Source organism: Oryzias latipes, chromosome 16 (assembly GCF_002234675.1).
Source record: "Oryzias latipes chromosome 16, ASM223467v1".
Taxonomy (NCBI): domain Eukaryota; kingdom Metazoa; phylum Chordata; class Actinopteri; order Beloniformes; family Adrianichthyidae; genus Oryzias; species Oryzias latipes.
Genome location: NC_019874.2, coordinates 19,471,194 through 19,496,996, shown reverse-complemented (window position 1 = coordinate 19,496,996; position 25,803 = coordinate 19,471,194). Strand labels below are relative to the sequence as shown.

The 25,803-nt window shown below is 40.4% G+C and overlaps 1 protein-coding gene across 3 annotated transcripts; it reads right to left on the bottom strand.

Annotated features, from left to right (window-relative positions):
- Positions 1-23,860, bottom strand: ttyh1 (tweety family member 1). Of its 3 annotated transcripts, XM_011485365.3 has the most exons (16): positions 23,742-23,860; positions 23,074-23,199; positions 20,231-20,395; positions 18,853-19,082; positions 13,927-14,038; positions 11,068-11,405; positions 9,036-9,131; positions 8,870-8,942; positions 7,791-7,866; positions 7,627-7,682; positions 7,414-7,506; positions 7,238-7,330; positions 7,015-7,154; positions 4,767-4,934; positions 3,322-3,400; positions 1-1,079 (listed from the first exon to the last, which is right to left on the bottom strand). In XM_011485365.3, the coding sequence occupies exons 3-16, from the start codon at positions 20,363-20,365 to the stop codon at positions 1,002-1,004; spliced, it is 1,767 nt and encodes a 588-aa protein (XP_011483667.1). In that variant the 5' UTR covers positions 20,366-20,395; positions 23,074-23,199; positions 23,742-23,860; the 3' UTR covers positions 1-1,001. The 3 variants fall into 3 exon arrangements, with proteins under 3 accessions (XP_011483667.1, XP_011483666.1, XP_004078225.2); XM_011485364.3 differs by lacking the exon at positions 23,742-23,860 and having other exon boundaries at positions 23,074-23,688; XM_004078177.4 differs by lacking the exon at positions 23,742-23,860 and having other exon boundaries at positions 4,874-4,934; positions 23,074-23,687.
- Between the last annotated feature and the right edge of the window lie 1,943 nt (positions 23,861-25,803).

The following is a 25,803-nucleotide window of genomic DNA, read 5'->3' as shown; positions in this document are numbered from 1 at the left end:
TTTTGGATTATTGAAGTTATTTTTATTTATATTAGACTCTCGAGTGTAAAAGGATGCCATTGAAAAGGAGCATTGATAACCGTACAAACTCAATTCAGGGGTTAAGATCAGTTGGCAAGGAGGAATAGGGGGAGGGGCTTAATGAAATCTCATACTGCACCATATATACACAAAACATTATGGAAAGATGTCAGAAACCCAATGCTGTACATAGTTCTTATTGCTTGTTACGGCAGAGCTACTGCAGCACAAGTAGCAAGATTCATATTGCTATGTACCTGCTGTTGTAAGGGATTTGTAGTTCTTAAGACTCAAGTGGCAGTTGTTGCTCTTCTTTTTTTTTTTACTAATAAAGTCTTCGCAGCTCTCCGCAATTTTTTTTTCTTTTCACTTTTCTCTTTTTTTTTTTTGAAGATCGAAGGTTTATGGATACTGAGATATACACAGTGAGATATACAGAGTATCATCAGGTAATACAAGGAAAATACAGCATTGCCACCTATAAAAAGTAATAACAATTAAAAAAAATATTTACCAAGTGAAATAACTGCATTACCATCCAAAATTGTGCTGCTACGTGCCATTTATTCCTTTTTTTTTTACACAATATTCATATAAAAACATGAAAAGAAATTTGTGGTACAGATACATTAAAGAATATAAAACTACAATATATTAGCATCAATGCCATTCTGACTTGCCTCACCACTGTTCACAGTTTACACTGAAGTTTGGACAAACGTGGGGAAATGATTTAGACCAAGTGAATTTTCGATTTGTTTTGAAGGACCAGAGCTAATGCAGCTGGTTCCTTCAGCGGTTCCTTCAGAACAGCTCGCTTTGAAATCCTTTTAATAGAGATGCTCACTGGTATTGATCGGATGCACTTAGAAATCACATCTATCATTTGCTTTCATTTAGATTAGTTTATTTTTTATTAAAGTGTCCATTTATATGAAAACTAAACATTTGTTTTCTATACATTTTCTATCAAAATAAAATCAACGTGAATACAGGTTCCTCGAATGGGAGGGATGCGATTGATTTCCCCCGTAACCAGTCAGCATGCTGGGAGAGTACTGCACTTCCCCAAAGGCATTCGTCAGAAGAGAGGTCGAAGGTCCAGAAGTTAGAAAGAAAGAGATAAATAGGCTTTGGTTATTCACAGATGTTAAGATGAAGTACATAAAAAAATATAGAGAAGCACATTTTGATGCAATATCTAGTCCAGGAGTGGACAAACGTTTTGACTCGTGGGCCACAAAGGATTTTTAATTTCACAAAAGAGCCAGACCAGGAGCAGATATGTGGAGTGTTTTGGTGATCCACCTCATAAGAGAAAGGTATAACTAAGAGTCTGCACAAAAACATGCCTTAATTTTGGTTGAAAATTAATGTAAGTATTTTAAAAAAACAAAAATGGAATGTTTTTATTCCTGTGGCTCTTGTTTTCGTTTTTGTGCCAATTGCACCAATTGGTTGATGTCTATCAGGGAAAAATGCAAACGTAGAGAAATGCTGCGTTTATGTGGGGAAGGAATGATCTGCAAAATGACTCAGACTCAGAAAACACATGTGAATGTGAGAAAAACAACAAATCTTCCAACAGCACATGAATGCAGATTAACCTTCTGCCCGTAACAAAGGTCGATGCATTTGTGGTGCAGTTATGAATTACAGGGAGAAAATAAAACATTTTTAAAAGGATGATCAATATAATCAATTCCAGTTTGGGGGGCCAGATTAAATAGTTTAACGGGCTGCATTTGGCCGCTGGGTCATAGTTTGCCCACCTCGGAAATAGTCCATGTTTCACATCCAGGTGTTCTGAAGTGCATGATTTAGAACAAAAAGGTAACACATTTCAGTAAATAAGAGCTACCCCCTACTTTGTAATTAACAAGTTATACATCTCAAGTAAATTAATTTTTTTCTACTACAAGTGACAAAAACTGTTTTAGAATGTTAATTTCATAATTAAATAAACAATAACACAAAGATAGATTTCAGTTTTATAAAATGTGATTTTTTTTTTACTCATCTATCTTAACATTTGAAGGATCTGAAAAAATAAGATGACTCCAAACATAAGAGTACTGCACAGGGTTTGCAGAAACTATTCAGTTCAGAATTTCAGCTTCATGACACTTGAGGGATTTTCATGTGCACCTTGTGTGGGAGATTTTCACATTGAAGGCTGGCAGGTGCAGTATGCAAGTGAGCCAGTTTAACACCTGTTTTGTTCCAGTAGCTGTTTAACAGCAGCACCGAGGGAACACTGTGTCTTTTCTACATACCAAATTTTGAAAAGTGAAAGTTATGAGTTATGAGTTTAATAATTACCAATCCAGCCTCCATTGGCTTTGAATCTTATCAGATTCTAATAGGAATTTGTGATTTAAAGACCCACTCCAATGAAAATTATGTTTTTGGTTGTCTAACATGTCCTTGTGGCACTTTTCTCATGATGGAGGACATACAATACATAAACAAAAGTAAAATTAAAATTGCATTTCTGAATATTTATCCAAATCCTTGTGAATCCGGAGTAGACGAAAAAAATGCTGTGGGGAAAAAGCTTGTCACAGTGACATAAGTGCTACAATCAGCGGCCACAAGCTCTCTCCTCCACTCCATTCTGATCCACTTGCAGACAAATGGATCCATGTACGGTACGTCTTTGTTTTCCTCATCTGAGCTGGCATCTGACTCAAAACTGTGCGGCTGGATAGCTCATGTTGCTTGCCATTTTTGTCAAACCAGTAATGTTAGGTTGGGGTTGTGAGGGGCTGTAAGCTAGCAGGAGAGTGTAAACAAAGGGATGAGGGGAAGTGAGGGCAGGCTTACTCTTCAGCAACAGTCCCGCTCAAAACTCAGAGGCGAATTTCTGATGTACTCCTGTCACTCTGCAGAGACTAAGTCCTAGAAAATGACTTGATTTGTTGTTTTTTTGCTAAAAACTGTATAATCATAATTAAAAGACCACTGGGAATGCTTTTAAAATAGGTCAAAAGATGACTGGAGTGGGACTTTAAAATGCTTGAAGTGAATGCATCATAGTATAGGACTCTTGGTATATCTTGACAAATCATGAAACAAAAAAAGAATGATTGTTTAAATCTTTAAACAGGGATTACTGCAATAAACTTTCAGAGAAACAAAGATTTTCTGCATTATTGCAAAGGCACTGTAATAAATTTGTACACTGTGCGGTAAACGCTCCACCTCCAGATTAAAGCAAATTTTAAGCGCTGTCGAAGCGGGCCTGAATCTTGAGAGAAATGACAGGTTGTGATGATGCACAAGTACAGAGGAACTCACAGAGGGGGGTGGGGACTGCCTGTCAGTCAAGGGTAGGCTCTCATAGCCAGGGTTGCCATTGGAGGAAACGTTTGGAGTCCTGCACAGAGACAGAAAGAGACAAGGACAGAAAAGAGAGGAACACAAGGAGCAGATGATAGAGAGAAGAGAGGAGAGAAAAAGGGGTGAGACACATTCAGAGGAGAAACAAAAGGGTTGGGGGCCGCAGGGGGACGAGACCCAGGATGGGTAAAAGGAAAGGGGGAGAAAGAGATTAGAAATAAAGTGCGGATAAACACAGCACTGATCAGAGCTAGAAGGTTTTACCGGCACTCAAGCGAGGCACTGTGAGCACCGGCAGCAGACACACAGTCCACTCCTGACTGATGCACAACAGAAATCTGTGGCAATAATCTGCCGTTGCATGCATCTGACTGGCCAGTCGCATTTCAGCTTCAATGCTGTTTCCCTAATGAAGAGGTTAATCTGCACGGTTAAACCCAGAAGGCTTTTAGAGCGACTCAATCCAGAGTGGACTGTTGTTTATAGAGCTCACTGTCTAAACCCGGTCAGTCTGCTGGTAGATATGCTGGATTAGATTAGACTAACTATGCTTTCTCATTCTGTGGGGGGGGGGGGACTGAAAAGAAGGGGTGGGGGGGGCAGTAAGTTGAAGGAACTATGAAGAGAGGGGCATCAGGTGAGAGATCAGATGTGAAGCAGTAGGGTGTTGGAGAGGGGGGTGGGGATTACCTATTGTCAACCTGAGCCTCACATCGCTGGAGTTTTTACGAGCGCGGCCCTTATGAATGCCCCCCCCCCCCGGCACAGCAGTTGCGAACTGCCGTTTAGGAGAACAGGACGCCATTCGAGAGCAGATCTGTGAAATGAGCGAGCGGCCTACATCGTCTGTCCTGAAACGCCCGACAGACGGATGGACAGACACACAGACAGACAGACAGACAGACCTCTGGAGTTGTGTCTGTTTCTCTGCCTACACTGTCGCCCCACATTGACCTGTCTGTGTGTCTGTCTGCAATGCATGTGCTTAACCTGGCAGCTCTGTGGACTTGCCATCCTCCCCCGTGTGCTTAAATGGACAAGAGTTTGCAAAGCTGGAGCTACCTAATGTTCCCTTGCTGCTGACTAGAGTGGGTGTGCTTCATCATCAGCAAAGCTGAGAGGGAATGTGATTTCTATCTGGATGGCTTCACCAAATGGGTTGTGTGTCTGGACAGAGCTCAGTCAGTCTGTGTTGTGTACTCTGGTGTCCTGCTACCTCCTGGGCCCGGTTCAGAAGGAGGGTGGTGGTGGTGGTGGTGGGGAGGGATGACTGTGTGAAGTGGTCTGTAAATCCAGTTGCAGAAACAGAAACACCTCAGTGAAACTTCCTGCTCTGTCGTTGATCTTGGATGCTCTGTCTGTCTGTCTGTCTGTCTGTGTGTCTGAGTGTCTTTGTTACTCACGGGAGGGGCGGCGCACTAGAAAAGGGCGGTGTCCACCCGGCCCCTGGGTAATTATAGAAGGGAGCCGTGGCCCCTCGTTGAGACCCGGAGGACGCCTGTCTACGTGCCTGATGGGAGGTGAAGGGGTCCTCACTCTCGCTGTCCGAGTCGTCGTACTCCTCCGATTCACTGTGGCCACCCATGAAAGAGAGGAGAAGGCACATGTGACTGCAGAGCAATGACCAGGTCCTCTGACTCCGCCTCTGTTTCTTCAAACTTACATACCATGATAAATACTTAAAAAAGAAAACATTAATTAAATGGCATAATTATAAAATCATCAACACAAAGTTAATTGAGCACATTTTTATCCATGAAAAAAGATTTAAAAAATCTTTTCTAAAGTTAGATGTTTTTTTAAAAAAAATTACATCTATTCTTTTTAAAACACATTTAAAAAATTCATCAATGCTCTACATTTTTTATGTAGACAAAAATACTGGAATGATGGAGGGCTCTCTGGCAGCCTTTTTTAACATGTTTGCCTTCATGATGTGTCACATTAAAATACTTTTTTTATTTTTTCTCTGTTTACTTGCATTGGTCAGTTCAAATGTCCTTGTGTTTGTTCTTGCTTACTACTGTCAATAAAGAGCATAAAAAAAATAAAGTTCTAAGTAGGAAAAAAACTTTTGCTTTCCATCCCTGTGAATTTGTCCTTGATTTAGTGAAGTTCATACAGACTTTTAAAAAGATCAACAATGCAGCCAAATAAGAGCAAAGTAAAAACTCTGACTATCCAGCAACATTTTTACACACATGTACTCAACTTGTGATTAATCAGTTATATTATAAATATGAATATTCAACAGGAACTTGAGGAATTTAATGTTTATTAAATGTAGAGGCTAAATAATGTATAATTAAATGTATGTAATAAAATCAATATAGGTATATATTTAAATAATAATCTGTTGCTCAGACATGTACTTTCAGGGATTACAAAGATGGAAATTATCAATTTGGATTAAATGCTATATTAATTTGGGACAAAAATAATTTTTTTAATGTAAAAAATGTTTTCCTTCAACAAATATGAGGGAAGCATTATAAATTCTTTGTCTCACATAAAATATCATCCACAAATGAGGCAGACCTCTTTAGTGGATGATATTTTAGGTTTAATTTTGTCATTTTTTTCGCCAATCCTAACATCTTAGCGGTATTTTTTAATCAATTGTTTTATGGTTTATTTTTGTCTTTTCTTCTGTTTTTTGCCTTACCATTGGGATTACAAGGCTCAGTGGAGGTTCAGTGGTTCAATTCCCAGATCCTCCACTTATTTGACTTTTGTAAATTGTTTAATATTCTGTGTAACAGAGTATTGTAGATCTTTATTATTTGTCTGTATTAAAATAAATACTAAATATTTCTTACTGTCTGTTTGATTTAAAAAATGGAACTGATCAGAGCAAGGATCCGGCTGCCGTTAACCTCATCTGTGACATTTTTACACCTCTTCCTATTTGACTACAGCTGGGACGTGCTCCTACGCAACCAAGAACATGTAGAAGAAGTCGCAGCTGAATGAATATGTGTGATAAGAATAACAGGGGCAGCCGCTCATCTTTAAAAAAACTGTTGTTACATAGAAAGTTAAATATACGTTTGAGACAAGAAATATGAAGAGAATCTACAAACTGCCACCAAATCAGACTGGTTTTCAATAAAAAAAAAAGAAGCAACTAAAAGTTCAGGTTAAATAAATTAACCTGAAAGCTCCAAAACGTCAGCTTCCAGTGGAAACACTCCAGGTTGAATGTTGAAAAGCAGCAAAATTTCTTTTCCTGTGAACAGCAAAAATGCTCACAAGTCCTTTTTTTCTGAGCGCACTTTAAATCTCAAGTCCCAAAATTTTGAGTAATATGACCCCTTTTGCTGTTATAAATTGACATTGTTGTTCTTCCAAATCACACATTAACATTAAACGAGCTTTTCTGCACGTTCTCAAATGAAACAACAGCAAGAATAAACTAAAGAGACTTTTTTGGTTAGATATGTGATGATATGTGTTCCAGTCATTGGTAAGAAATCCAAGTCTTTGGCTTCAAGTTCAATTCTTTAATAGAGGTGAAAATAAAAATGCACAGAAGATGATTGCTGAATTCTCAAGTCTCTCCCTGGAAGACTTGAGTGCGACTAATGTCCGAGTCCTCCTCTGAAATAAACGGAAAGACATAAAAAATGATGTGTGAGCAGCTGCTCTCACCTGGGGAAGCTCCTCCAGGCCCCAGGCAGAGAGCAGAGGATGGCAGTGAAAGCCAAAGCTGATAGGAAGGAGTAAAGGGAGAGGTAAAGCAGTCCTTCCATCCCGTCATAGCACAGCCCTTTCAAAGAGTCTATGTAGTCCTGCAGGAAAGACAACACAAATAAAAACAGCTGTAAAGCACGACGGCATCAGGTCAATCATCAGCCGCTGCTCGTCTCATTACCTTGTTGAGGCCCCGGCAGTTGAGGAGCGCCACCAGCTGATGGAAGTTGCCTTCTGTGGAGTTGAGTATCTGTTGAACCTCCCTGAGGGATTTCTGCACGTGACACAAAAATCAGAAAATGTGAAGGCAGAGGGAGAAAAGGGGCAAGTAAGATGTTAAAGCATAATCCTTGATACCTCTGCTTTTGGAAACTGTGGGAGAGCATTTCTTTCCAGACTAGAGAGGTGTGTGTGAATGTTGGAGAGGGCCCTTTGGGACTGAGTCAGCAGCTTCAAATTCAGGAAAACCACAAAATTTGCAATTATTAATCAGAGGATGCAGATGTTTTCTGGGGATGACAGCATGTGAGGAGAGCTGTCTGCATTGCCGTTTGACCGAGGACACGGTACCTGCTGAAATGGACTGCTCATGCGCCTGCTGCAGGTCAGATAATAATCCATCACATCTGAAACATCAGCAAAGCAGCAGCACACAGAGGATCAGTTTGAGATTTTACAAACACAGAAAACGAATGGTTCTTCTAGAAAGTGCCGACAGAGCATCTCTGCCGTACCTGAGCTGGTCCCTGTGTTGAATTGGGTGGAGTTCAGGATGAAAGTGTTTGGATCGGAGCAGAAGTCGCTAAGGGCCTGCCAAAAAGAGAAGGCAAGGCAGGATGAAGGAAGAGGACAAAAAACTAAAAAAAAAAAAAAAAAAAAAACACTGGAAAAATATCTGAAGGTTTTTCCACAGAGCTCTGAGAACAGGTCACTAATCCTCTCCATTCTAGAGGTCTGTTTTTGGACCAGAAGGCATGATTCACTGACAAATGCAATTATCCCACCAGAAGAGGGAGCCAGCGCTCTGCAGAAGGAGCCTGATGATGACAGGGTGGAATAGGCAGGCTCACAACTGGCCCATTGTTTCCCTGTCATGGAGCAGGGACAGAGCTGCTCTGTGTGGATTCTAAGGGTTTGGGACATCTCCCGGCGATCCCACATGACAAAAACAAGGCATACAAGGCCCTCCATCAGGGAGAAGAACCAGACTTCATAACTATAGACCCCCTGTTTGGAGGCATAAGCACTCTCTTTGTGCTTGATAATAGAGTGTTGCCAAAAAACTACAGTATGCTGATGGATTCCTGTGTAAAATTGTCTTTAATGTCTTTGCAGGGCTCAAAGGACTGCTCACAAATATTGCAGGGGTAGATGCACGCCAGCCCCGGGGCTGCACAGCCGACACCGAGTTGATTGACATAGGTCGCTCTCACTACTCCAACAGTGATCCTTGACATCTTCCTTCTGAAGTCCTTGAAGATCAACACTCTCAAAAGCACACAAGCGCACTTTGTTCACAAGCGCACGCACGCATAATGAATCTTTAATCTGTGCCCCATTTTCCTCTGATTTTTCCCGTTTCTTTTTGTCGTCTGCCATGTGCCAGTGTTACCCAGGAGGCAGGTCTTTTCACAGTTCAGTGAAACGGGCACAGAAATCGCACACAAACACGCACACAGGCAGTTCTTTGGCCCACCATCAAGGCTTGGCCTTCTGTAGCCCTCTTCTTCAAGCCTTTCCTGTCAAACCCACAAACCTCCATTCTTTTTCTTTTTTTTAATACTCATCCAATCATATTCCCAAGTCTACTCACCACGACGGTAGCTGTCTCCAAGCCCAATGACCCCCAACTCAGGAAGAGAGCCAGCCATGCCAGCACAGTCATCCTGTATACATTGAGGGGGGAGGCAATAGAACGTTCTGACCATGAGTTCAGTGTTGCGATGTTTGAGCCTCCAGATACATGTGTGTTTACTCACAGGATGAGGAGCCAGCGGGCCTGCTTGGCGAGTCCCAGCAAGATGAACAGACACACTATGAGGTCAAGCAGCAGCAGCAGAACATAAGACAGCCACCTAAAGCATTCAAGAGAACAGAGAACACAATGTATTTTCTATTCTTTTTTTAAATCTTTAGCCAAAACAATAATAAATCTCACTTTTAGCTTATTTGTGGTTTTGTTTAAATCTAGCAAAGATTTTTAATATATCAAATAACTCATTCGATTTTCTGAATTAGTCCTTTTTTGTAAACTTATTTGGAAATAAATGTTTTCCCTGCATCATTGATGTGTAAGATCAAATGTCAATCTGAATTATTTGGAACTTCTTTCCCAGCATGCAATTCAAAGAGTCTTTGAGTTTACCAGACTTTTGTCTGAATCAGTTCAGCTTTGAGTCATTTTCAAATCAGTAACTGGTTTTCATCACCTCTGTCAGAACTTGTGGGTTTTGGTAAATTCCATTTTCTTTAATGTAGAGATCATAGGCAAGAGTGTGAGATGAGTCTGCTGTGTGTTTGAAGTTTGGTCTTTGAAACCTGCTTGAGTGACCACATCCAACAACTCAAAATCAAGTTGAGATTTCTTATTTTAATCATGGAAAAATAATCTTTCAGGTCAAAGAGTTATTCTGCATCTAAAAAATTTTGTTGTTGTAAATTGTGCAAAAGAATATAAAAAAATGAAGCTCAAACCAATTTAAAAAAAAACATCTACAGAGCAGATTTATCACATACATAAGACAGGCATGTCCAAAGTCCGGCTTGTCGTTGGGTTAAATGCGGCCAACATTCAAATTTCTATGGGCCTGCAGGCTCCTGTCATAACATCAATATTTGGCCCCCAGCACTGTCTAAAAACTAACTTTGTGTCTTGTTTTCATTCATTTTCATCTTCTTTTACCGTTTATTCCCTTTCGGGGTCACGGGGTTGCCGGAGCCTATCCCGGCCACTTGGGTGTAGGCAAGGGATGCCCTGGACTGGTCGCCAGTCTGTCGCAGGGTAGAATATCCTCAATCACACATCCATTCACTCTCACACTCACACCTATGGACAATTTAGAGTTGCTAATCAACCTATGAAGTCTTGTTTTCCTGTTTGCTTGATATAAATTTAGATGATTACAAGCATTTGTTGGTGACCAACATGTAACATTTCATATGTACACACATTTAACAGACTTTTTCTTTTATTTTTGGTCCACAAACATGAAATTCACAGTAATTTTGGTAAAAACTGTATTTAATGTGTTTAAACATTCTTTTGATCCATGTGAAGACATGAAAAGTATCCTGTTTTATTAATTAGTTCATTTGCATTTATTGTTATTATAAGGATTCAAAAAATGATTGCCAAATGTTGAGTCCCCTCACATTTTCCCATCACCTCTGTGTAGAACTTTAGACACTCCTGACTTCTCTATATATCTAGATAGATCTAGATCTAGACTAATATAACTAATATAAAGTATTAGTATTTTTGGAAGATGGGCTTTTATTTACCCTCCTCCTGTTAGACTTTAGGGATGTGGTTTTTTTATCAGAAGACATTCTTCGGCGGAAAGTACCGTCAGTAGAAACCCACATCTTTGACATTTACTCGTCAACCAACAATGACCATATAAAGAGGCTAAAAGTTTTCCTGCCATTGACCAAGTGAAAGGTTACTTGAAAGTTTAATGTATCTACATGCCACATTGGTGCCAAACAATCGTTCCTTTCAGTGGTTTTCAGACTGCACTGCTGCTGCTGCATCATTCAGAGGAGGAAGTCACCCTTCAACCTTAAGGCTGTACATCTCATAACCAGGACTTTCCCCTCACATAACCACAATTCTTCACAAAAGCCCCCTTCCTCCCTCCAACACCACTCAAATGACCTTATACTCTGTTTCATAGAACTGAGTTGAACTCACTCAAATTAACTAAACTTAATTGAGTTAATTCGAAATAACAGCGTTCAACTGATTTGACTCTCTTTGTAGATGTTTTTCATCTAGATGTGCAACCTCACCTGTAGTCCTCATTGACCATCAGAGTGTTGGCCGCCCAGCCAGGAGAAAAGGGGTTGGGCAACAAGCTGCTGGCCGGCACCACTGTGGGGGCCACTGAGGGTGGAACGGGTGTTAGAGGAATTATCGACGCCCCGCTGATCCTGCTGTCATTCCCCAGACCAGTGTCTACGCTGGACCAAGCCAAGGAGATGGAAGACAGGAGGTTGACCACGTTCTCAGATAACCTCCGGCAGTTCCGCGTCGACACCAGGAAAGGCTTACTGCCCGAAAACAGCTCCTCCATGGAGGTGAGAGGGCCAGAAACAGACAGCTGCAGTCCAGTGATGGTGTCTGAAATCTGGAAGGAAAAAAGTGAAAGAAGAGGTGCAAATGGAATTTATTAAGATGAAAACCATTAACAGGACAGGAGAGAGCTCATTCCATACACAGCTGGCCAGGGTAGTTGTAGTGGTTTGACTTTTCTATCATAATCTGTATCACAGTTAAGAAATAAAAATCAGTTTTAAAAGTTAGAACTCACAAATGGGACTAGCTGTTTTTTTGTAACAATAAAAAATGTAAATACACCTGCTGCATTTCTTCAATAAATTCTGAGATCTCAAATAATCTGCAGCACTGTGAGTCTATGAAAGAGGATATCCTAGGGACCCCCCCCCCCTCCCTGGAGAACAGGTGAGTGATCACTAAACAGGCTTTGTATCGACTGACTGCTACGCCTGCCTCTGTCAGAGGAACGGCATCCCCAAGGAACGAGCTTCAATGCGTCTGCTTTCATTCATCCGAAGTCTGCATCTTTAATGTTCAAAGATCAAGCAGCAATCAAACGTGCTTCAGGTAAAAGAGCAGAAGCAAAGAAAATCAGCCATCATCTTTGCCTTAAGTACACGTGTTTATTTATTTGAATTAGGACAGTGCATAGTAAACAATGTTTCAGCAGCTGCTCTGACATAAATATGCCAGAGTTACAGCACATGAGCTGAATTTCATCCGTTGTCCTAAGGCAGGATAAAAGGTTCAACAGTTACATTTACAACACAATACAACAGCACAATGTTAGTGGTAAAAATGTTTACAAAGGTTATTTACAATAAAATGCAAGTCTAAAAAAGTCCAAGAAAAACAACATTAACTAATGTCTGCAGGACTGGTTTGTTTTCAGCCATTGTTCAAGAGCTGTTTTGAAGGTTGGGTAGTTTTCTAATATGATGTGGCAGCAAATTCCATAACTGTGTGTCTCTGATTGACAGCACAGTTTGGCTGAATTAGACCTGCGCCTTTGAACCTTACAGTCCCCTCAAGTTAAAGCCTTGGTGCCTATTCCTATTGAATGGGAGGGGCCACCCCATTCAAAACTTTAAAAATGAGACAGGCATCCTTGTACATTTTGTAACTTTCAAAATCCATTAGGCCATACTTGGTTAGAATGTCACAGTAATGATAACGCAGAGGCTTTTTGTCTAAAACTTTCAGGATTCTCTTAAACAGAGACTTGGGGGGTTTCAGAGTGCTTTCGTTTGTCTGGGACACACTGTTGGCCATATATACGCAAATATGATCGTTTATGAATCACAGAGGAGATGTAAATCTGTTTTTCCTGCATGAAGGTTCGATTTCATCTAGTGTTTTTTAAGCTTCTTCTTCTTTAGCATTAGGTCCAGCAATGCTGTTTTTTATATTTTTTATTTTGGCTTCATTTCAGCTGCCATTTCAGGAAGAAAAACTGCAAATGGCTTAGTTGGGCTGTTTAAGAGAAAAAGATAAGATAGCTACAAATGAACTGAATCAGTCTCCCTGTAGAAAATGCAATATCAGTTTTTTTACAAAAAATAAACTTTTTGCAAGCTACTTCTGTAATTACCCCTTGTGCTATCCTAGGCACTTTAACATTGGGAGTTGGGTCATCTAGACCCACTAGACAGTGCGTTGAACTTTTTTCTTCAATGATTTGTAATCATCACTGGTGTCCATGGATTACATGAAATCCTCTCCACCTTTATCCACCTTTGTCATGGTAGGGAAAACACGTAAATGTAAGGGTGTGGTCATCTAAGACAGCACAAGGGTTAAAGTCCCACTCCAATCATCTTTTGATGTATTTTACAATCGTTTCTTATTGGTTTTTTGGTTACATAAATGCTGTTTTTGTCCTAAATTAACAAACCTGTGTTGTTTTCTAGGACTAAGTTTCTGCAAAGCGACAGTAGTTCAGTTGTGGACCGGAATGTTGGCGTAAAGTAAGCCTGCTCCCATTTCCCATTATTCCTTTGTTTATATTATCTCCCACTAGTTTACAACAATTGACATCGATTTGATAAAGAAATACACAGAAATGCTAATTTAAGCCAAATTTTTCTAATATGTGAGAAATATGCCACCAGATAATGTTATAAACATCTTTTTTTATCAGAGTGGGTCTCTAAGAAAATGAGAAAGGTGCAACATTTATCAGCTAAAATGTTCCTTTTATAATTTGTGAGATGTTTGACTTTTCCTCAAAGTGCCTTGAACTAAAAATCCAGTTTGAATTTGAAAGCAGGACTGCAGATGTTTGCTTGTGTGTCTCTGCTGTCACATTCATACCCTCAACACCACAGAGTGGGGGCTTGACATTTAGCAGTGCAACACATAAACCACAGCATGACCAGTGGGAAAATCAATCAAACAGAAGTTTGTGTCTGATTTTCTTCCGCTGTGGGTAGATCACGTGAATGCATGAAGGTATGCTTCCTCTCTGTCCTCCTTCTCCCCTCCACCCCCCCCCCCACACACACACACACACACACAGACGCAAACACACGAAGGCATCAAGCAGGGCAGATGCTCTGCATGACATTTTACATGCGAAGAGCAGCACTCACCAGCAGATCGATGGAAGCAAGTGTATAATTGGCTGTGAGAAGAGACGAGGTCAACTGATACATCCCATCATTAGCCTCGCTGTTGCCATAGAAACCGATGCCTATGGCAACACTGCAAAGAGGTGGAGGGGAAAAGCAGAAGTATGAGAACACTGTGCGACACCCAAGAGCAGAATAGAAAAAGAAATGTAGAAAAAGGCATCATTGTCACACTGAATGGACTGCATGCTTTTTTCAAATGAATGCGGCATGAGGAGATAGAGCTGGTTAGGAGGAGGCGATTTGCCATCTCTGGGCAAGCGCAGCAGCGGAGCAGAGCAACCAGACAACGGGGAAAACACTCTAAAGCCCTCAGCGGTTAAGCTTAAAGGAGAAAGACTGTACAGACATGAAACATGGCGAGATGTTTACGCCTTTTTCTGTTGTTCAAATATTCAGATTATGAAACAGGCCAGATGTTCATCCAATCCCCTCAGAACCAGGAGAAATGGTATGGTCCAATCTCCCAGAAAGTATGTGACCCAGATTAGAAAGCATGGGGGGAAAAGAAGAACGTCTGCCTGTGCATTTCAAACCGCCAAATGTGAATGTGCTTTTATGCCGCTCTTTTTAGAAATGACCTGCACAGAATGTTAACCTAAGGTCTTAAGAGGTCACATAATATCATTTTTTTGGTATTTTTCCTCTTGAAAATAACTATTTTCTTGATAAGCAGAGAGGAGAATGACTAAGATTACGGTACATTGCACCCCATTAGGGAGAGACACCAGCTACTTTATCATGAACTCTGTATGTGATGATATCATTATCCATCCATTTATTATCTATAACCGCTTCATATGATGTGAGTAACCGGGATCACTGGAGCTTATTCCGACTATCACAGGGTGAAGGCGGGCTACACCTTGAACAGGCCACCACTTCATCACAAGGTTAAATACACAGAAATAATCAACCAGACGTCTCACTCCCAAGGGGGAATTCAGAGAATGACATCATCATGGCAAATCAAAGAAGAAAAAAAAGGCTGCACTTTGTGTCAGTGATATGGCAATCCAGTGAATTTAGAACTGCAGTAAATGGACTGGAACATGTTAATAAGCTCAAAGAGCATTAAAGTGCACTTTAATTGTCTTACAGCTGCTGTAGATATAGATGTTAAACATCTGATGGGCAGATGTGCTTCCCACGACTGACTTCTACTTTTCCTACAACATTCTACAACATTTGAGCAGCATTTTTGTGTGATGCGCAGTGATGCCGTTAAAAAAAAACTTGTCAATTGGTTTCCACAGCAGTGCTAAAACGGTGCTATTGTTGGCTTGTGGTTAGGAAACATCATGAATTCATGATGACTGTGTGGGACAGTGAAAACCACATGATGACAGGCGACAGCTTGTGACTCAAAGCCTCTGTGTTATTTTTGGTTTTCTACTTTTACCTCTAATCGCAATGTGAGTTCCTTCAGGAGGAGTTTTTAAGCAGTTTGATATTTTACTTAAATTGGAAAAATTGTTCGCTTTTTCTGACCATGAATAGATAAAAATTAAAAAAAGGGGAAAGGTGAAAGTTACCCAACCAGTTACTCTAAAATGAGACAGTTTGGAAAAGAAATCAATCATGAATTTTGCTTTTCCTATTAGAAATATCTTAATAAAAGGTTATATTTTTACATTAAAAGTAGTTTATTGGTCAAAGCTGAGGCTGACGATTTTTTGAAGATTAAAAGTTATCATTTTTACCCCAAATCCCTAAAACAACCTTGTTTTGAATTGTCACATTTCTTCAGTAAAACAATCGGAATGTGATTAAATGTCAGGATATTTAAAAAAAGGCAGGTTCTGCTGCTTAGAAAGAGAAACAAAGTTGTTCCCTTTATTTAAAATATTTTTTCCTTTGTTTGTTCACGTAAAGATAATCAAGGTCAGCCCTGTGAACAAATCCAGAAAGAAGCTGGATTTGCCCCACAGCTGTTTCCTTTATCTTATATCAGGTAGTGGTCTAGTCCAGAGTCTGCTGAAAGAACCCGCTTATTTCCCTTTTGTATTTACGACAACATAAACGCAGCTCAATGAATGATTAATGCACAGTGTGTTTCTGGTAGGTGCTTGTTACAAACATTCAGTTCAGATAAATACTTCTGAACAATGCATAACAAGAGCAATGATGAAATAGTTTCACATGAAGCTGCAATGCTCTGTTCACAAATCTCTCTCCATCTGTATGTGTTTCTGTGCATAGAGAACACAATGGCTTTAAATCAAACCAGCTCACATGGACTATGAACTTTTGTTGTTGTCGTTTGCTTTTGTGTTTGTCAAGTTAGCCAGTCAGACGACATTTAGCCTCGTCATGAGGGGGCCCATCATCTAAATGTGACTGTGCTGGACAAAAATAACTACAGTGAATGTCCAAATAAGAGTTGGCACTTAAGTATGTATGATTAAGACTAAAAAAGATTGGATCTGGCTTATCTAAAAGTTGAGATAAACAATAATAGGAACATGTAGCGGGCTGCTTCTCATTTTGCCATAAATTCCTCCGTGGAGCCAAAGCTGAATCTCTAAGAACTAAGCCTTCAGCAAAGCTCGCCAAATGTTCAGGCCTAAACAAGAACAAACACACAAATCTTTACGCACACATGGCGTTTAACAAACATAAAAGACTCTTTCCAAAAGGAAAGGAATTCTTAGGCATGACAGGATACTTGAGAATAAGCTGCAAAATGTCCTAATGTCAAGTCTTTCTCTGACCAGAAAGAGCAAACTGAGGTGACCGCTCCAGTTTGCTGGTACAAAAGTGTTAGTGTTCAATTGGATCTGCTCTGCAGACTGAATTTACCAACCCTGAGCATCCATTTAAGCAGAGTCTGCTTCTATCTGACTCCAGACTGACTAACACAATTTAAACAAATGCTCTTCAACCACTGTTTCCCCAGTTCCTGTTAAAGTTTCCCTCTTGGACTTTTACTTCCACAGAGCTACAGGATGATTGTCCGTTCTCTGAAGTGTTGGTTAAATTAGATTTTCTTCCAATATATATGTATAAATTTAGACATGTTAGGGATTTGAACCATAAAGAAATTATTATGTTTCATAATTTAAAGGTTCGGAGTATTTTAAAGATAATAATCATCTACAAAATCCCTACAGTTTCTGAGAAAACTATGGGGATCGCTTTCAAAAATGACAGCAATACCTGTCATTTTTCAAATCCGTTTGTTGGTGGACTGCAGTTTAAGGAATCGGTTTGGCATTTAACCACTGTCTTTAGTATTTTGCAATAGTTAATTGGAAAACAACAACTTGCATCGTTTGCCGTTCTGTTCGATAAATACCAAAAAGAGCACAAATGCTTTACCTGCAAAGGGGAAAAATAATTATCTATTCCCTTGACATAGTCTTATGTATGAGGATGGAAGCCCAAAGAAACAAAAAGCAGGAACTCTGGTGCTTCAGAGGATAGAGAAATTTCTAGATGATTTTCCAATTAGCTTTTTCCCTCTCCTTATCAGTCAGCAAAAGCTCATTTGGCCCACCTACAGCGACAAAGCTATGGTTCGCTTAGGGATAGGTTTTGCATGCAACATACATTTTTAAACACCAAATGTTTTCATGTAAAATAAAATATTAATGGCTAAAAGCTTTTTTTAGAGCTCAAAACCAGTAAGTCTAGCTAGCATTCTGCCTGCAAACAGAGGTTAGCAGCTTTTCACTCGCATTTTCTCAATTTACAGAATAAAGATTTCAATATGTCTCCATGGATATTGGCAAAAGCTCTCCAGATATTTCATTAAAGGGTTAAAAAAAAAGGATTGAGTTAATCGTTAAATATAGCAAAAGTGAGGTCAAAAGTTAGCTCAACATAAACTTATTGTGTTCACTCATGATGAGAATTAACGGAATTGCAGCAAGAATTTTGAGGTTAAACCTCCTAAAATATAGGAAGTAAAAGTAACAAATGCAACAGCAAACTGTCATTTTAACATTTACCCTTTTTTCTCGTTTAAGATGAAATTTGAACCTCAGAGGGAAATCCAATTATTAGAAAAACAAATGATATGTTTTCCTGCTACTTCACTTGATCTGCTAATAAAATTAAGCTGCAAAAGTTTAAGAGGGAAAACAAATCTTGGTAACCATGCACCAAAACACAGACGTTCTGGATAATTAGTATAGTTAAAATGATTGAATTGGAAGTTACATGCAGGTGTTTTTCCCAGTCTAACTGAAGATTAAGAAAGTAAAAAAAGCTTTTTCTTGGTGGATCATAATATATCAAGCATGCAGGAACTGCAATCGGAATTTCTATTGTAAGTGTGAAAAAATTGATTAAATTAAAGTTCTGCTATTTAAAATGTAAAGAAAACTTCACATCATGTAAATCAATCCAAAATATCAATACGTGATTTGCATGTGTTTGCATCATAATTAAATTCATACTGAGATATTATAACAATTATACCTAGATGTACAGGAAAGGTCAGAAAATCCATAATAAAAGCTGATAACCAATATTTGAGTAAGAAATTCTATTTCATCTTTGCTTTGTACTGTAACTGTATAAAAAAACTAAACATTTTTAAGGAAATTCCATGATATCAAGGCTGCAGAAACTAAGAAACTAACTAAATAATTTAAAACAAACATTTATTTTTTCATTTCTTATATTTTACATGTACGATTTAAAATCAGAGCACTTTACTTTTTGTAATATTAATAAAAACCACATTGCAAAACAATTAAGGATAAAATTGAATGGAAAATCCCTTTAAAAGTATGACAATAATTGCTAAACTAAATGCTATTTTTCATGTGATCCCACACTTACTTGCAGCTTGAGAGTGTTTTAAATAAATTATTTTATTAAATATAAAAGTCAGCATCAGTCTGCAGCCAAGAAACATGACTGATGTCTTCCACTCACCAGCACAGTGTGACGGCGGCCACCGCCACCCACGTAACGCAGCAGATACCCCGCCCCTTCTTTCCGCTGTAACCGTGACCTGTGCTGCCATCTTCATCCTCCTCCTCTTCCTCTGATCCCTCACCCCGGTCACCACGGTGACAGCAGCAGTAGTGTATGAGAAAAGAAAGAACCACCAAGAGGGAGATGACAAGAGCGATGGCGGATAGACTGGACAAAACCAGCAGGGTCTGACAGAGAAAGAAGGGGAAAAAAGATATTTGTATTTAATCTTTGAAAGTTTGGGGACTAGATAGCAAAATACCAAGTAATCCTGTTACATTCTATGACATGACAGACAGTCCCTCCCCCAATTAACAGCAGGTAATTAGTAGTAAACAATAAGTACATGAACTATGTGCTTCGAAGTCACATCAATGCACCACAAGAATGCACCAACAGAGATGAAAAAAAGCAACATTTATGTAATTTATCTTGCAGGGTTTCTTCATCATCCTTTAATATTTCAAAGACTTTTTGAGTCTGAATCACGACGCATTTTAATGGCATAAAACCAGATCACTTTGATAAAGTCAACACTGCTAACGTGTAGCTCTGGCATTTCTCAACGGTATTATCCTTCGTCCATCTGCCTGTCTGTCACTCCACATTCCTCCACCTTCCCTCTACCTCAACTCCCGCTCTCAGAGGCCCCTCCCCATCGCTTCAATCAGCCCATCCCCATTTCCCCACGTTTTCGTGCTCCCTTTCTCTTCCACCGCTCTCCTGTCTCTTTCTTTCTATCCACACCGCTGAATCTCTATTAATAATCTGTGACCTACTTAAATACATTCGCTGCCACTCTCTCTACCTCTCACTCCATTTGCTTTTCCTCTTCCTCTCTTTGCCCTGCTTGCTGTGCAGCAATCTCCGTGCATTACTCATTGCCTCTCTCATTCCTTCTTTCGGTGCACTTTCAGTCTCTTTTGTCTTTCTGTTCTGCAGGATAATTTGTGCTCTCTCCTCCCCGCCCCACCTCATCTTTGTGCTGCAGAGAAGTCACAAGCGCTGTGAGACACGGCTTGCTGGAGCATTTGTATGAGAGCTTGTTGGGGTCGAGGGATGAATCATTGCTTTCTGCTGCTCTACTTTTCCCTAATTTCCTCAAAATAAGTCCACTTTGCACCACTAAGACATTCAGACTCAAAAGCAAGGTTGTGACTTGACAAATGAAGAAGCATGTCTGCACTGATCATAAGTTTAATAAACAAGCTTGGTGCAATGTCAGAGAACTCTGAATGAATTGTGATGCTGCAAGGTTTTGGAGCCTTTTAATGAGGGATGGGACACGAATGATCAGATGTGGACGAGCTGTGGCTTTGACGATGGACAGTCTTACCTGCTGATATTCCCAGCTCTCGGGAACAAAGATGTTGTCCCTCATCTGCATGCTCAGGTCCAGCCGGGGCACAGCGTGACACACTCTTACCCATAGCGAAGGGGCGTAGCTGGGTACAGTGTTCACAGCAGCCATTTTCCACTGCCCGGGACCCCCTTCTTCACCCTGCAGAGAGGAAGTCAGAACAAGAGGGGGTGAAGGTCTTCCTGACCACGTGGCTGAGCTGAAAAGAGAGTGGGGTCACAGCGAATGGTGTAGTTGGCCGTTCCGCCGTATTGACCAGTTGACGGGCTGAGCCAAGTTGTTCGGGAGATCTATTGTGTGCGTCAGTGAACGAATCTGTGTCACTGTGGAAACTCCAAAACCAAAGCATCTGGTACCACAGGCTGGCTCAGTGAAAGTTCCATGTCGCAAAGCATGGCATAACGGAAATGTTCAATAAATCCAGGTTATCCGTATATTTTCTGATAGTATTTTCTGGTATTGGTTTCATAGCTTTCTAGAAACATTGTGGTTTTGTTATAAAAAGTCCAGCATGTCTCTGAAATCTTTATAAAAGAAAGCAAAGGCACATCTGCTTTTACTTCTGTAGACAGAGTCCTGGAGAGAGTGCATGCAGACGTTTCTGCAAAAAACATCCCGATTTCGCTGGTACTCTCTAAACTTTGATAAGTGGGAGAAACTCTGATAGATTAAGCACATTTGGCCAAAAGAAGAGCAGAAGCAGGGACAGAGGGGGGGTTGGAAGCCCCCCATTCCATGATTACACACCAACCAGAGCCTTACTGTTTTACAGAGAAGCATTTTAAGACAGCTTAAAAAAAGGGGGGGGAAACAGATAAGCACTCACAGCGTCACTGAGGTTACAGAGTTCAGTGCTGATTTCCAAACAGCAGCGCCGCATCAATAATTTCATACATGTTCTGAATTAAAGTTTTGTTAACGGTTTTACAGGAACAACTCTTCATTCAATAAATAACTTTAAATGCCTCTCTGTATTTTTCCAAAACCATTGATTCAGCACAAAGTAGGAGCCTCCAAGCACCACAGTGTGTTCATGATGAAGGTTTTGATTTTGCCAAACAGTTTGACCATTCATATGTGGGTCGGTTTGTGAACAAGTCAACAAGCTCACCCCACAGGCCAGACAGGGCAGCTCTAAGCCCATTACAAAAAGCCTGTTCACCTTAATGATTACCAACTGTCACGAATTGTCACAAACCAACTGTCACAAACCAACACTCCATTTCCAATATTAAATTTGCCCCTGGACGTGGTGGGACACACTTTGGGAGAGCGGCATCCACCCGCCACACTTTCCGCGTTGCAAAGAGGCACAAGGTCTGAATTTGTTTATGCACGCAAACATTCATTGGGAATCACTTTACTGAATGACTTCCATTTTAGAAGCTGTAAAGCAGCTCAGTAAAGGATATTCATCAGGTTGAGGGCGGGAGCTTTTAAATACGCTTAATAAATATTCGGAATTGATTAAACCGTTGAGATTAACGGCACACATAAATTGATGGGGAGAAGCAGGGGAACAGTTTAAACTTTAAGAGGAGCAGGATGTGTCATGAAAAACGAGACAGGCATTAGGGACTTAAATCCTAAATTTCAGGTTTACCAAAAAAGAAGATCGTTTCAAATGAGTTGTTTTTGGGAGTATGATAGGGGGTGAGGGTCCAGGAGCCGCAGTTACTCAGCAGCTGTCACAGATAGGAAACCTCAAGGTGACGTATCAATTGTTTCTATGTCGACTGTCATGCCTTCAACCAAATTGGGGGAAATATTTCTGGGGGAAAAACAAGGATACAAGGAGAGGTGGAATAATCCGCACCGTTGACCAAAAAACGAGGAAAAAAAAGACCCACACGAACAAATCTTACATGTTTTGTATGCAAGCAGCATTCAACATTCAGCCAGGACCAGAATCCCAGTATGAGACTCCATGATGTCTGGATGTAAAGAAAAGGGCCATTTTGTGAGGCGGTAGCTGTGAAGAAGGCTGAAGCTTCTTCTGTCAGCCAAATTTAGAATCCTTTATGAAAGACAAAAATCAAATCCACCTTTTCTTTTTTTATAACCATGAAACCCTCCTTTGGCTCAGACAGTATAAATGATGTAGTGCATTAGAAGCTGAAGTGTGTCGCGTCCTTTTTAATTCATCCCATAAAGCCGCAGCGATTACAGCCTGAACACTCGCTTGACAGCTTCCTAACAACGACCTCCTTAGAAACCACAATTTATGGGACAGCACTACATCCTTCTGACCAAATGCATCGTCCAGAGAGGAAAATTGCTTTCTTAAAAAGACAAAAGACAATTCTTGATCTACCATGTCATTGCTGTAAAAAAATAAAAAATAAAAACAATCTCCTCTTGCAATCATCTGTAAAGTAAATGCTCAGTTCCAGCCAAGTGAGTCCCACTGACAGAAGGTTAGAGCCCAGAGGCAAGTGTCAAGCATGACATGAAGTTGAGGAGGACAAAACGTTTCCACGCCAACTAGCTGAGCTAAAAAACCTTAAAAAAACAAAACTGCAACCATCTCCTATTTCGGAAAAAAAACACACAATCAGTGCATGGTATCAGACGGTTAATTCCGCTTAATTGCATATTCTAAAAATGTCAGTGGGCAAGGATTTGCATAATGTGACCTGCTTGAAAAGACTCACATATCCCCCTAAAAACACACGTGTTTAAAAAAAGGATCCAGTTAGTACATTAACAAAGTCTGGACCTACCGAATTAGATTTGTTCCTGCTCTTGCACTGTAAAATATGATCCTACTCTCTGACAATTCATGAATTGATAAAAACAAAGACATGCACATCTCTTACCTCTGATGTGTGGAAGTTATTCTCTCCCTCTGTGTTTCCTCCTCGCTGCCGTCCGTAAAGTATTTACCCACTCAGAGAGGTAAACCGACAACGGTCATCACTTGATGGTCTTGAAAAATCAACATCCTGAAAATATGGCTCAAAGGATGAGCCAAAATGGTGTCAAAATAGGAAGAAAAAGAAACCCAGTCAGTAACTTTGCTAGTGAGTGAAATATGAAATGGTCAATAATTGTGTCTGATGATGGTGGAGAGGTGCTTGTGTTGACGGATGGGAGACGAGCTCTCCACAAGCGCGAGTTGGCGAGAGAGTGAGGGAGGGATTAAGATTGAGGAGACACCCCTGAGGGACTCTTCATTGCTGCATTGTGGACCCCTAACGCCCGTTCCAATTCACAATACGCCGGAGACACGATGTTACCCCAGAGATGCTTAATCTGTTAACGCAGATCTGGACGGTTCGGACCCTAGTTTCTAGAGGCTCGTTTCTAATGACGACCCCCACAAACATCCACACGCGCGCCCATCAGTCCAGCCAATCTCTGTCCAGTTGGCCAGGCTGAAACCTGACCGGATTACTGAGGGAAAGAATAAAAATGCAAGAGTGGCCCCAAATTTATGTGCAACACCACCATGAGGAGATTTAAATTTAAAAATAATAACACTCACATGCTGGTATGCAAAACGTCTGTTTGTCTTTAGAAGGTGGCAAAGCACAGAAAAGACAGGGGGAAAAAAGAGATGAATTTAGGGAGGGAAGATGCAGAGAGAAAAAGCTACATGAAATACTAAAGGGGGGGGGGGGGGGGTTCCCGGGGAGGGATGCTGAGAGAAAAAGGATGGAGGGCGGGAGGAGTGAAAAGAGCGGCGTGCAAAGGATTTGTAGCAAAAGCAGTTTCCAGTGGAAGCTGCAGGACGGCATCAACACTGATGTGGTGATAAGTGCCCGCTGATGGACATGCTTTCTGAGCAACTGGGCTGGGAAATGCAAATGAAAGACACAGTGAGGAACGAAGAAGGGGGGGGGGGGGGGGGAGAAAAAACAAGAGTGTAGAGTGTTTGTCTTCTGTGGGAGAAAGGGGACAGAGGGAGGGGGCGGCGTTGGTTTTTCTGTGTCACTGAAAGAGAGTGGGGGAAGGGAAATAATGCCAGCGAGGGAGCAAACAGCAGAGCCCTGAATCATATAGTGCATCACTCTTGGTGTATGTGTGCATCTGCAAGAAGAAATGCAGATGAAGGCGGACGTGAACGTTCTGCAACCCAGAGAGCCTTTTAGAGCCGCGGCATCACCACTTCCCCCATGGAACACCACCACACTGACAGCATTTAAAGAAGCCACTTTCATATTTATTCTCCAAGGCCAGCAGTGAACATGACGTTTTTAAAAGCAAAGCGATCATTTCAGAGGGTCACAGCCCCATACAGCATTTATATAAAGCAAGGAAATCCAGAAATTACAAGAACTTTTATCACAGTCTCTGACAAAACCAAAAAACAAATTACCGTAGCTAATAGGGGTGTAACGATGAATCGACTTAATCAATTAATGGATTTATATTCCTAAGACTGATCTGTCTGAGGCAAGTTGTTAATCAAATCACCTATAAAATCATTTCAAAATGAAATAAATCAATCATATCCACATTGGAAAATACCATTTGGATTGAGGAATGGTAGGTTTACTTTACTTTAATGTAAAAACGACCAAGTGCATCACAACGGAAAACAGTAAAAACTGATTACAGTGGAAACACTTTGAATTTTGCAAAGACATACATTGTGCTAGAATGTTCAAATGATGTTCCCTTTGAACTTTTTTGATGTGAAAAAACAACAGTGGGCTGAACACTATGAAACTAAATCGTTCAAAATGAACCAAAATCGACTATGAATCGTATTATTAACCAAAAAGTATTATAGGAATTGAATTGTTAAATGAGTCGTTACACCTCTAGCTCTCAATTTTTGTAAAGACTCTCAGTGGCAAAGGTACTTTCAAGAGAGGAAAACATTGTAGGAAAAAGCTCTCTCTGTAAAATAAGCTTTTTGACTTAAGCCGTTTAAAAAAGAAATGACAAAATTTGTTTTTTTGTTTCATCTTCGAGCTTAGATAAGCCATCAACATAAACCCAAAGCTGGATATGTTATTAATATGGTTCCTCAAGTATGCCACACAATTTTTAAATATCTGGGTTTTTTTTAAAGGCAGGCAGCAAAGAGTCTAAAAATGATCAAATGTTATAAAAGCTACCCCTAATTTCACATCAAGTTTGCAAAAAAGTCACAAATTCAGGAAATATTATTGAAAATGTAACCTTAAAGACCCAGTCCGATGGAAAATAAGGTTTTTAACATGTTCTCTTGTCGTTTTGGGGAGCAGCACATCTGACTCAAGATCAAGATGAGGATCTTTAACACCATGGTAAAACCCACACTACTCTATGGTGCTCAGTCATGGAGGACTACTGCTAAGCTAATGAAGAAACTCCAGACCTTCATTAACACCTGTTCTCAGAAGAATCCTTAAGGTGCACTGACCCAACACCATCAGCAACCAAGAGTTATGGGAGAGGACGGAGCACCAACCAGTAGAGGAAGACGTCTTCAAAAGACTATGGCGATGGATTGGCCACACCCAAAGAAAACCTGCATCCAGCACTTCAAGGCAGGCCCTGACATGGATTCTCCAAGGAAAAAGACAAGGAGGGGGCGCCGAGATCTGGAAGCAGGG

Excerpts from the sequence above, each read along its gene's own strand:
- ttyh1 (XM_011485365.3), bottom strand. The coding sequence starts at position 20,365 with ATGGCTGCTGTGAACACTGTACCCAGCTACGCCCCTTCGCTATGGGTA. Across the intron at positions 14,039-18,852 it reads GCCGCCGTCACACTGTGCTG|TGTTGCCATAGGCATCGGTT; the intron begins GTGAGTGGAAGA and ends ACCTCTTTGCAG. Across the intron at positions 8,943-9,035 it reads GCCCGCTGGCTCCTCATCCT|GATGACTGTGCTGGCATGGC; the intron begins GTGAGTAAACAC and ends CAATGTATACAG.